This window comes from Schistocerca serialis, chromosome 2 (genome assembly GCF_023864345.2).
Source record: "Schistocerca serialis cubense isolate TAMUIC-IGC-003099 chromosome 2, iqSchSeri2.2, whole genome shotgun sequence".
NCBI lineage: Eukaryota > Metazoa > Arthropoda > Insecta > Orthoptera > Acrididae > Schistocerca > Schistocerca serialis.
The window spans coordinates 679,493,372-679,506,148 of record NC_064639.1 but is presented as its reverse complement, the minus strand read 5'-3'; the positions used below and the strand labels follow the sequence as shown (position 1 = coordinate 679,506,148).

The window sequence follows — 12,777 nt, the reverse complement described above, 5'->3', positions numbered from 1 at the left end:
CCTCTGTACTTCCGCCTCGACTGACATCTCTGCCCAAACTCTTTGCCTTTACAAATGTCTGCTTGTGTGTGTGTGTGTGTGTGTGTGTGTGTGTGTGTGTGTGTGTGTGTGTGTGTGCGCGAGTGTATACCCCTTCTTTCCCCTTAAGGTAAGTCTTTCTGCTCCCGGGATTGGAATGACTCCTTACCCTGTCCCTTAAAACCCACATCCTGTCGTCTTTCCCTCTCCTTCCCTCTTTCCTGATGAGGCAACAGTTTGTTGCGAAAGCTTGAATTTCATGTGTATGTTTCTGTTTGTTTGTGTGTCTATCAACCTGCCAGCACTTTCGTTCGGTAAGTCACATCATCTGTGTTTTTAGTTGAATAATCAAGTTATTTTCAGAGTAAGTCCATGAATTCTCGGTGTATGGTGTCATTATGTAATAACTCCTAAAACAAGTGTTCAGCCCCCTTTTACAAAGCAACAAATGTAAGCAAACACAAGCGAATGCACATTTGCAGACAATTTACATGTTCACTACCATTTACTTGCATCTGTGAGCTAGCGGTTACACTTGAGGGAATGAAAGAGAACAACAGGTAACAAACGTAGCCTATGAATGCTACTTTATTGTTGTTTGGTGCTAATGATCGGCACATGGGATGCAACACTATATACTTAGAGCAACGATACAAAGCTCTGAGATTCAGAGAGGATTATTTTGCAAAATGAGACACTGTTTTTAACATAGTAAGCAAAACAACATAGGAAAGAAAGAATTTAGCTGCTTCAATCTGTAATAAATGTGAAATGCATGGAGGTTGTGCATTTGACACTGAATTGTGGCTACAATGTTCCTTAGCATTAGTCCAAAACTTTCCACATATGTAGGCTGATGCTTTTCACTGCCTTCTCATGACAACTGAGGAGGGAATTTCAAAGCCCAACATTAATTACTGACAACCAACATAACCTGAAAAAAGACCAGCATTTACACTCCGGCTTTTAGTAACTGGTGGCATTTATGTTGGTGATTGTTTAAATTTCAATAGTTGCTATATAACAGATAGTTTATGATGTCTGCAGTGACATATCCAAAGCACTTCCAGAATATTATTGAAGTATGCAGAAGGAAGATAATGCTAGTAAAATATGGCTGATATATGAACTACACATACTACCTGTAACTTGCACTATTGATAAAATCTGCCATTTAATTTCTTAGAGGACAACTAATGTACTCTCAGGTAAATCATTTTTATTTATCATCAGAAATCTCTAACATAACCGTGGTGTATCAGCTATGTCATTACAGATGCCGTCAATGCAGGCAACAAGAATGGTCAGGCCTATTGTATAGTTTTAATTTTTATCAGCGTAATAGGTACATATATGCACGAAGACAAAAGAATTACTGACATTGGCTGTGAGAGGGCATTGGTTGAAATCAATGGGAAGTTGAAAATTTGTGTTGTACTGGTATTCGAACCTGGGCCTCCTGCTTACTAGGCAGATGCTCTGACCATTTAGCCACCCCAACACAGTGGTCATTGCAACTGCAAGGATTATCCTAGCACGCCTCCTGTCAGACAAAAGTTCTCAACCTATTCACACACCACTAATGTAATGCCGTTTACCCATTATCCTCATTACTCATGGCATTTTGCGCATTCCTGTAACAGTTCTAGCCTGTTGTGCATCTGCACTGAAGAGATCATTGTTCGTCTCACCTTATATATTCATTCTCTGTATTAGTAGAGAATGGATAAGTTGGGAATTTGCATCTGATTAGAGGTGTGCTAGGGTAGTCCATGCAGTAGCTATGACCACTGTATCTGGATCACTCAGTGGTCAGGGCATCAGCCTAGTAAGCACGATTCTGGGGTTCGAATCCCAGTCCAGCACAGATTTTCACCTTTCCCCAATGGTTTCAATCAATGCTCACTTGCAGCCAATATCTGTAATTCCTGTGTGTCTTAATTCCTAATGACTACTGGATGAAAATGGTGGCTGCCCTTTATGACATGTCCAAAAGAACAAGACATCACATATATGCGCTATTTACTTTAGGGGAAATCAGTTGTGCTTTTTCTTTTTTAATAAAAGGAATTACAAAGCCTGTGCTTATTCACTCTTTTCCCGCCTTATGCAAGCATAAAATGAATTCGTCTTTCTCGTGTCACCAATAGGACCTTTGAGTGCTTCAACCATTTTCTGCCAGTCATATTTATTTTCCTTCAGCATTTGTGCTATGGATCTCTTGGATCCTAGAAGCACAATTGTATCTATTTTTTTCTTCAGCTACATTAAATTCTCTTTGGACCATCCATCATCACACAACTTGATGACAATGACAACGAAAGTAGGCAAGATAGCAGACTAAAGCTTTCTGTACTACTAGCACTGAAGTGGAGAAGAGTCAAACTTTTTCAGTGTTTGATTGGTTTACTGAAAGACAGACAACCAACAGAGCATGAGCAAACACAAGCAAATACGAACCGAATATAATGAATGTTATTCACTCATGAGCATCTAGCTTTACACCAGAGAGAATTCTCATTTGCTGTTGCATATATGCTATTGTCCTCTTCATTGTAAAGGGGGTTTAAAGTGATCATTAAAATCAGGAAGAAAGTAGCTTCAAAGAAACCTCTCCGATATTCGGTGTTACTACTGCTCTTTCACCCCAATCCCCTCCCCCCTGCAAATCCTTAAGCAGTAGTACCTTATATGCATTTAATATCAGTATAACAAGGTTCAAGATGAAAATCAAACAATCAAAAATCCAGGATAGAATGTATCAATATTATGAAAAGGGAAGTTGCTACTCACCATATAGCAGAGATGCTCAGTTGCAGATAGGCACAATGAAGAGAAATTCACACTTAAAGCTTTCGGCCAATGGCCTTCGTCAACAATAAACACACACATGCGTGTGCGCACACTCACTCACTTACCCCCACAAATGCAACTCACTCACACAAATGCAACTCACACACACAACTGCAGTCTCAGGCATCTGAAACCCCACTGGTCAGATGTGTATAATGATCAGAAAGAGATAAGTGGGTATGAAACTGAATGACCTTACACTTGACAGGACAAGTGTAGAATATGGTTTATTGCTTGTTTCTCTGTAGCTCTCGGGGAAAAAGACAACTCATTTATGTCGTTCATCTCTGGTTGTGAAACTACAGATACCATATGATGCGATGCAGTACTCTTGTTTCACTGCAATTAAAAATTAATTTGAGAAAATGAATATTTATGTTCTGATTTGCAATTGTTTTTAACTTACCCAAAGGACACTATCATTACTGAAAATGATTTTGAGTATTACAAGAGAGTTTGCTAATATGAGAAAGCTAGACTCTGACTAAAGTAAATGCTCAGTTCTGTTGGCAAGTCTAAGAACTTTGTTCTCGCGTTGTCTAAGCCATAGAGCAGCAACAATAAGACCATTACAGTGCTGGATTAGGTCCAGAATCCTTGATTCATTTAAAAGTGTTGAATTTAAAGTTTTTGGAGTGTATGTGCTTGTAGGGCTTTAATGTTATTTTTCATGTGATTTTCCCCCCCCCTGCCCCCCCCCCCCCCTCTCTCTCTCTCTCTCTCTCTCTCTCTCTCTCTCTCTCTCTCTCTCTCTCTCTCTCCCTCTCTCTCCCTCTCTCCCTCTCTCTCCATCTCTCTCCATCTTTTGTGTGCTCTGACTGCATTTATTTTGCACAACGAATATGGGAAATGTTGGAGAGGTAGTAAGGAAGTGAATAATCTTATTTTGGGGTTTACCTGTGTGATTTTGGTTGATATCACCTATTACGACACCATTCCTATTTCAATTCAAAATTATTTGTTTATGATTTTTTTCAGATTTACACATGTTAAGTAGCATGAATTTAATAAATAAAATGTTAAGTACAGTGATGATATGAAGATTTACAATTAACAAACATACAGTATTACCAAATGTTGTAACGTAAAATGGATTAGTGAGATGAAAGTTTCACATCATGGATGAGACTATTATGAGGTCTACGCACCACTAGCATCAGTTACCTGCCTCATCCAATGAGACATGGAGGAGGTCAGCCTCTGAAAATGTGCTTCATCATTTGTGAGACCCTCCCATGTATCAAACAAAAGGACCAGGGCCACTATAAGCTCAAGGGACACTTCATTTTGGTCCACAGATTTTCAATGGGATAAAGTCTGACACTTGATCAGGTAAATGTCAGACTGTTGATTACTGTTGCTGAATGATTAGACTTGTGTGAATCGGTGAGTGGTCCTGCTGGAACTTGATCATTTCACTGGGACAGTGCACTGAAACCATTATGCTGGACAAGTGCCAGGACGCTCTCTCTTGGGACCTTTGTATGATGCAACATACATTTTGGCATACCTCGGCTATCTTCATGTTATTCTTGCAGCTGATCAACAGTGCAGTGTAAAAAATAAAATGGTATTGAGATGACACAAACCTTAATTGTGTCCAAGGAAATCAAGATCTTCAAACTCTGGCACCCGACCACAACATAACTGTAAAGCTCTGTTCTTATTTGTATATTCAAGGCAGAAATGTCTTGGCATTTCAAACAGTTTACAGTGTTATGGTGTAGGTATAAAAATGTGGTAATTATATTGAAGTACAGAAAATAAAAAAAAGTCTATAAGCCAAATCATTGCAGTAAGAAGGGAACAAATACTGTGAAATGCTGCTGCTGTTGCCAGTGTGCATTGCATTCCCACTGGTGCAAGCTGTACACAGCTGAAGGACCCGAGCATATTTAGATGTGCCGAACAGTTTTGCTTTGTCAACTGCACCTTTTTAGAAGTGAAAAGGCTTATCCAGTAAGTGAACCCTCTTCGTCCTTAGATACCTTCAGTGTCTGTCAGATCAGTCATTTATAAGGGACTGTTATATTACTCTGACAGAATCTGAGATTGCACTGTAGTATACTAATATTAAGAATCACATTGAACCATGCACACATTTTCAAGCATAAACCAAACTTGACATACAACCCCCCCCCTCCCCCCCCCTTCCCCCCCTCCCCCACACACATAAAGATGATGATGATGATGATGACGATGATGTCTCATACTCTGAAGAGTGTAGGAGATGATGCTGGAAACGCGCACCGCCGTCTAGGCGAGGTGCTAGTGGAGGTGGTTTGCCATTGCCTTATTGGGCATTCAGGAATTTTGTAGCTCCAGCACAATTTTCAAATGCCTTGAACAATTATCCAATTACCCATTGCTAAATCAATGGTTCTTTACTCTATCATTATCCTCCCAACAAAGGTGGGTCCTCTTCTGTAGGACTTGACTGGCAGGAGTAAGTGAAAGGAGAGTCTCTCAGCTCTTGGACATATCTGCTCATGCCTGTCACCATCACTACATCTCCACCATTCAAAGAAATGAGAAAAAAGTTGAAAATATTAGTCCCCTTCAAAGGTATTACACATGCAGCTCTACAATTTTTTTACTCCATCCAAACAGTAAGCATACACAAATATGTAGGGCTCCATTGCTGTTGACGGTCCCGATTCCTTGACTGCTTACCTCTATCCCTTTTTTGTACATGTGTGTGTCTTATGGGGCATATTGTAGTTTCATTCAGAGAATAGTTTCATTCTAAGTAAATAAGTAACTGTAATTTGTGTGAGAGGAGGGAGGTACAAATATAGCAGTCAAGATTTAGATTTTTTGTGATTTGCATAAATATTTTACAGCAAATGTTAGAATGATTCCTGACAGAGAATAGTTCCTTCTACATTGTTAATGGATAATTCAGTCTTTTTCTTATATTCTGGAAATTCATATTTATGCCAAAATTGTTGAAGTTTTGCTTATTGACACAGCTTAATATGACAGAGACTCAGAAAATGTAAAATTCTTGTGCTGTTACTAATTGTAAACTTTATTACAGGTGAACTGACATATTCTGGTCTTCTGAATTTTGGGAAGTTTGAAAATATTTCGTATGAAATGACTGAACTACTGATTTTTGTTGTTATGGGAATTATTGGTGGTTTGCTGGGATCTCTCTTCAACCACATCAATTACAAACTCACAGTTTTTCGTATGAGGTAAATGTGTCTGTAATCAGTTGTGTAGAGCTTGTTATCTATTATAAACTAACAGGGAGAAAGGCAACCACTGACGTAGTGATGATTGATATATGGTGCTTATTAACAAATATCATCACACACACACACACACACACACACACACACACACACACACACACACACACACGCACGCACTCTACTAGCTTTCTAGCTACTGCTGTGTGTGTGTGTGTGTGTGTGTGTGTGTGTGTGTGTGTATATTTTCCAATCACTGAAATAGTTTTACGTATCCTCTGAACCCAGGAAATCCCCAACAATCAGTCTTTCCTTCTCATCCCGTACGGTAAGTACGGTAAGTCTCCCCTGACCTGCGGTTCTGGGTGACTTTCTCAACATCTACCTCTTTTCGTAAACCTCTCCAGTCCTTTTGCTTCACCCTTCTTCCTTCCTCTTCAGCCCTTCTGCCTGAAGGAGGAGCCACTTGGTGAGGACGTGTAGGTGAAGGGTAGATAATAATTACCAGGATGGTTTGAGCAGGGGACTGGTGATATGGAAAATGACAGGAGAGCAACAAAAGTGAGAGTAAGTCTACAGAAGTGGGAAAGGGTCTAGTGGAGGTTTCGGCAAGGACAATTGCAGGAATAGATTATCTGCTGGAGAACTCCTGCGGCATATATAGAGGATTCATCTGGAAATCTTTCACCTCTGAAAGATTCGTTCATATACAAAAAAACACAGACTGACAAAAAGAATAGAGCATTGAGTAGGGAAGGAGGAAACAAAATTAAAACGTCAGGGGTTCAGAGGATGTGTAACATTATTTCAGTGATTGGAAAATTGAGTGAAATTTACAAAGAACTTACCAGTATGTGCCCACTTATCAGTATAATGTTACCTCACCTCTGGCCTGAACACTTGCACTGATTCAGTTGGGGAGGTTATCATAAATCCATTGTATCCACTCCTGAAGCAAGTCTGTTGTAACTGGTGCTGGATATCCAAGATACTGACACTGAGACAGAGTTGACACTGAGCTGGTCTCACACATATTCTGTCAGGACAGATCTGCAGATATTGCTAACTGTGGAAGTATCTCAGTATCATATACACAGTTTGTAGAGATATGGGTCATATGTGGACAGGCACTGTCCATATGATAAGTGGTACCATTATATTGTTGTATGATGGGTAACATATGAGGACACAGTACCTCTGTAACATAGAAACCTACCGTTGTGCCATCAGCGCTCCCTCTGTCACTACCATTTGCCACCTGAAGTCGTATCTGATGGCTCCTCATACCATGATGCCAGCAGTAACACCACTATGCCTTTCAAAAACATTAGAAGAGGGGGATTTCTCCCTAGGTCATTGCCATACTCGTTTCTATGGTCATATGAGGTAATGCAAAACTGTGATTCATCACTGCATACAGTGCAACACCACTCAGCAGTATGTGCGTCCTAGTCATGGCACTGTTCCAGATGCAGCCATCTGTGTTGTGTTAATGGCAGGCTATGCATAGGACGGTAGTCTGACTGCTGCTAGTGTGAGGTGACACAGAATATTGCATGGAGCTCAGTAGTTGTTTTCAGATGGCAGGTGCAGATGTGAAGATGTTACAGTGTGCTTTCTGCCCAATATAGTAGTCAGACATGATCGACCAAAAACATTGATGGCAAGTATGCCTGCCCTGACATTCCCAAGCAGTCCAACATGGGGCCACTGTTACTTACTAATGCCCAACAACTGTGGATATTGCGTGATTTGACCAACCAGGCAAATGAAGACCCTTTTCAAGAGGCCAACTTCAAACTCTGTAAGCTGTTGATGACACTATCTCACAGCACCTCCGTGTCCTTCAGTGATCACTCATCTGACACTGTTCACACCCCTTATATACCCTACCAGACCTAGCAACAGTATTGAACACGAACACCTTCGGTGCATTCGTTGACTGTTCCACCTGTTAAAGAGAATTGCAACTCAACTGGCTGTATATTCACTAATGGACGTACCTGCATGAAATTACACTGATCAACAGTGGAACAAGGGTAACTAAAACTACAGCATTGATAATGGCTGTGTAGCAACAAAGACAGAGATAAACTTAACAGTAAAAAAATCTTGGACTTGTAGATCATTTATGCCAAACAACAGTAAAATTAGACATGGAAAATAAATCCCCAAACTACAGACCTGAAAATGGCTTTTATTAAGTCAGATGCAAAATTTAAGTAATTCCAACATTGTGTTAGTATCAGGGGCAGCAACTCAATATGTTTGCAATTTATTAATTAGGATTTCCATCAGAGTTGCATATAATATTTTTATTAGTGACTAGTTTCAAACACTTTCTTTCATTTTCAAACCCTTACCTATATTTGTAAAGTTTACCCTTCAGATTACATATTTTCTACATCAGATCAATATAACAATAGTTATTTGTGTGTCTTGCGATTGTCTTGGTACATTAAAAATTCAGTAGGCATGTTTAGTTGTTTGTCTATGAAATAACTTACTTGGAAGACTGTGTAAAGAAAGTAATATTGTACACTATGGATAAATAATGAGGTTGAACTGTTTTAAGGAGACTGACAGCGGGAGCATCTGTCATCCTGATGTTTTATGTGGTTTCCCCAAATTACTTTGGGCAAATACTGGACAAATACTGGTATTGTTCCTATTGTAAGGCTATAGCTTACTACCTATTTCACTCATTTCATACTGGACATGTAAGAGTGCAGGTAAATTAAAATAATTGTTTCTTTTTTCTTGAAGTGCAATACCACAATATGTCCAATATCCTTGTAAAGGTAACCAACAGATGAATACTACTCTTACTACTACCCCTCACTGAAGTAGTGGATGATGCAGATATTTATGATAACATAATTCTAGCTTATATAACAGCATATTTTCTACTGAATTTAAACTGCATAGGAAATGGTAAAGACTGAATGAAGGAATGTAATGTTCCAATAATCTTTATAGCTCTAGCTAAAGTGGATCAATACTTTCATTCTGCAATAACAATTTTTGAATATGAAATGTATTTAAAAAACAATTTTTAAAAATTATTTGTGTTTATTTGTTATATTCCAAATGTCCTCATTAAAACAAAACCTGCAAAAATTTACAGGTACTTACCATACAGATCACTGAAGGTCGTAGAAGCAGCAATAGTTGCCATGTTCACTGCAACTGTGGGCTTCTTAATGATTTATCTTATAAATGATTGCAAACCATTGGGTCAAGATCCTACAAAACATCCAATGACGGTATGTAACTGATAAAGTGGATAAGTGACTGGATAAACCTGGTTTCATTACATAGTAGTTGTCTGCAAATGATACCATTACCAGAAGATGAAAATGTTAACTGGCATATTGTGAATCGGAAATATTGGAAACAATTGTTCAGCTAATGAGCTTGACCTCTGTTCTGCCTGTGGGTGAGTTGCTTCCCACATCTAGAGAATAGTCACTGAATTTCTATTGCCCCCCTGTTAGTTTCTCCATCCAGTTCTCTTGCACATCCCCCCGTCAGGCACACATCACACCAGTAGAAACACATTCCTTTTTGATTTAGAGGCTTCACACTTTCCCGATTTCAATTACTGCTTTGTGATAACTGCTAGAAAATTTGAGTAAATTCTCTGAGTTAAATAATGCCAGCAGTTTTCTTAAAAAATGCATCAGTTTGTCATTCACACTTACTGCCAAAGAATAGACCACTCCTGAATTTTATTGTATATCAATGCAAATAAACGTGTAGTTTTGAGAATTTTCAGAAGTTGTCATTGTTCTGTGCATAATCTAATTTTTAGCAAATTCGTATTTGTAATTTAGTTACTGTAGCAGATATTACATCTAGCTTTCCCTTAAAGAGGGGTATATAATGTTTACATTTATCATAAATTAAATCTATTTTCGAGTTTGCTAATAACTATAATTAACCTCTAGCTTTCCGGTAAAGAGGGGTATATAATGTTTACATTTATCATAAATTAAATCTATTTTCGAGTTTGCTAATAACTATAATTAACCTCTCCCCCAGGGGGCTCACGGTTCTTTTGTGAGTGTGTGTATGGCACACAAGGGGCCTCCAAGCGATTGCAGCCCATTCATTGCTCCTGGGCTGCATTTACTTCCCTGTGCCTCTCCCTCTTTGTCCTCATTCCTCCCCCTCCAACACCTCCTTTCCCTCTCTCGGTGTTCCTTGGCTATCTGACTCGTTTCCTTTATTCCTTATGGATTTGTTCCCCTTGCTTTTTCTCTGGCATCCTTCCTTTTTGGCATTTTTGGTCCCCCTGGGGATTTGACCTTCACTTCTAAATTCTCTCACTGTAGTGTGAGACATTTCGGAAAGAATTCCCTCCCTAGCATCTAGGCATGGCTTCCTCATCCCCCTTTCTTCGCCTCTTCCTTGCCTGCCATAGCCCCCTCTGCCCTGCCACGTCACCAGCACGTGGAGCCAGTCCGTTTGGTGAGGCCATTATATACCCATCAGGCTGAGCCCTCTGATAGCACAGGGATCACTCTTCTGATACGTGAGCTGTTGCCTCCCCCTGTATACCTAGGAGAGGTTGCTTGTGATTCTGGAGCATTGGAACTACCCTCTGTTACCTGTGACCCCTCTGGGGGCAGGTTGAGGTTTTACATCAATCCCTTTTTGCTCAATCGTGGGCTGACTCACGGAAGGCTACCCCCTGTCTAATGAAGCTATCAAGGAGACTCCTGCCATTCTTCTCTCTGTTTCTCCTGATGGGAATCTACCATCCGGTGCCATTTTAGTATTGACCATACTAGGTTGAACAAAGGGGTTATAAGCTGCAATGAGCCAAGCCTCGCCACCCCCCCCCCCCCCCCCCTCAACCCCCCCCCCCCCCCTTCATCACTCAAGGTGATCTTTATTTTGCTGGACTGCCCCTGCATTTTGGTTCTTCACACTACACAATTAATATGCCCTCACACCTTCCCTGTCTCGAGTGGTATTGGACGACCCTCACATGGTTACACCTCTCCTCAGTTTTCTTCTTGAAAGTGGTTTGTACTCTCAGGAATTTTCCTCTGGCATTTGAGATCCTCAGTTAGTGTAGGTGTTGGTTATTGAGGCCTTGATCCTGCCTTCACACCGGCCAGGTTCTCCCCATCTTTCCCCTACATTTTGTTTATTCTGCTGTGCTATCTTGTTTCCCCTTTCCTTGTAGCTTCTTCCTCTGTTGTTGACCCCATTGTATCTTAATAATGGTATGGCATAATGTGGGTGTTACGACAGTTTGGTAGCTGTGCTGGTGCCCCACTGCACCTCTGCTCTCCCTGTTTCCAACCACTCCTCTCCTGTTCTCTCTCCTCTTCCTTCTGCACTGATGTCCTGTTTTCTCTCTCTGTTTGCACATTATCCCTTCCCCTTCACTGGACTGTGCTGTTTGTATTGTTCTTCCCTTGATTTCTGCCAGCCTGGATCATGGGAACGATGGCCTTGCTGTTTGGTCCCCTCCTCCAAATTAATTAACCAACGAACTATAATTAACCTCAAAAAGTTTTAGGAAATTAGTAGTTTTTACTACAGGTTTTTCTGTTGCTTTGATATAAATCTCATTTTGTGTATTTGCATCAATTCTTATAGGAAATTAACAACTTCAAACCCTCTGAAATTGTAAGATAATTAGAGGACTTAACTTAAAGTAGTTTGTTCACTGTGCTGCAATACCTCACACAATCTAAAATGCAGCCACACTGAATGCTCTTCTTGAATACGAAATGAATTGGTTGACATTTGTAAGCAGCTGTAAATCGCCTTGTCTACTGTCAAACAGTTGGCAGCTGCTATGAGTTGTTGTGTTGGAAGTGCTCCTGATAGCTGCGTACCTGTGGTACCGATACCAGAGGTAAAGTACCTCAAGTATTATCCACTCCTGTGGAACTTTGGTCCTCTGCAAAAAGTAAGGGATATGTCACTGCTTCTCCACTTGACTGCAAGTGTCATGTCAGTGGTAAATGGTGGCTGGGGATCAGGGAGGACTCATAGAAGACTAGGTGTTGTACCGATCCCCCTAACCAACAAGTTTGAGGTACTGTCATCCAATGAAACTGAAACTGAGCCAATGGGGCTCATTTTGTTGTTTTGGGGAAACCTGTTTTAGCAGTGTTGAGAGGAGGCAAACTCAAAAGGGTAGGGGTCTATTAATCATCAGCAATTCAAACATACAGCACATGATAGTACCCCTTAGGGAAATGTCCGCAAGGGACATGAAAGGACACCAGGTGCACTCAATGTGTATGCCTGGGAGGCTTACTCAGCATGTTGAAGAGGCTATTCCAGCAGCCATTGAGGCCCATTGAGGGAACAGGTTCAACCAACTGCATTTTGTGGCACATGTTGTAACAAATGATGCCTGTCATCTGGGATCAGAGATCATAGTTGGGTCATTCCAGTGACAGGCAGAGAAGGTTGAGGAGATTGGCCTTGTGCATGGAGTCTCAACAAAGCTTACAATTGCAGCAGCATTGCCAGAATTGCTCGTGGTCCTTCAGTTCTGAGTTGAGTGGAAGGACTGAACCAGAGACTTAAGATTCTGTGAGAAACTAGGTGCAACTTCCTGAACTTGCACCCTAGGGCTGAAAATTGTAGGGTTCCACTAAATGGGTCAGGTGTGCGCTACACATCAGAGGCTGCTATTTAGGTAGCTGACTCTGTGGAGTGCGCACAAGGGCTTTAT

General features: G+C 40.6%; 1 protein-coding gene across 2 annotated transcripts in view; it reads left to right on the top strand.

Moving 5' to 3' along the window:
- LOC126457786 (H(+)/Cl(-) exchange transporter 7) overlaps nucleotides 1-12,777 on the top strand; it is a 175,292-nt gene that overhangs the window by 100,333 nt on the left and 62,182 nt on the right. For both annotated transcript variants that reach the window (XM_050094371.1, XM_050094370.1), the window contains 2 exons: nucleotides 5,912-6,071; nucleotides 9,196-9,334. In XM_050094371.1, coding sequence (XP_049950328.1) covers nucleotides 5,912-6,071; nucleotides 9,196-9,334 — 299 coding nt within the window. The remainder of the gene's footprint in view (nucleotides 1-5,911; nucleotides 6,072-9,195; nucleotides 9,335-12,777) is intronic.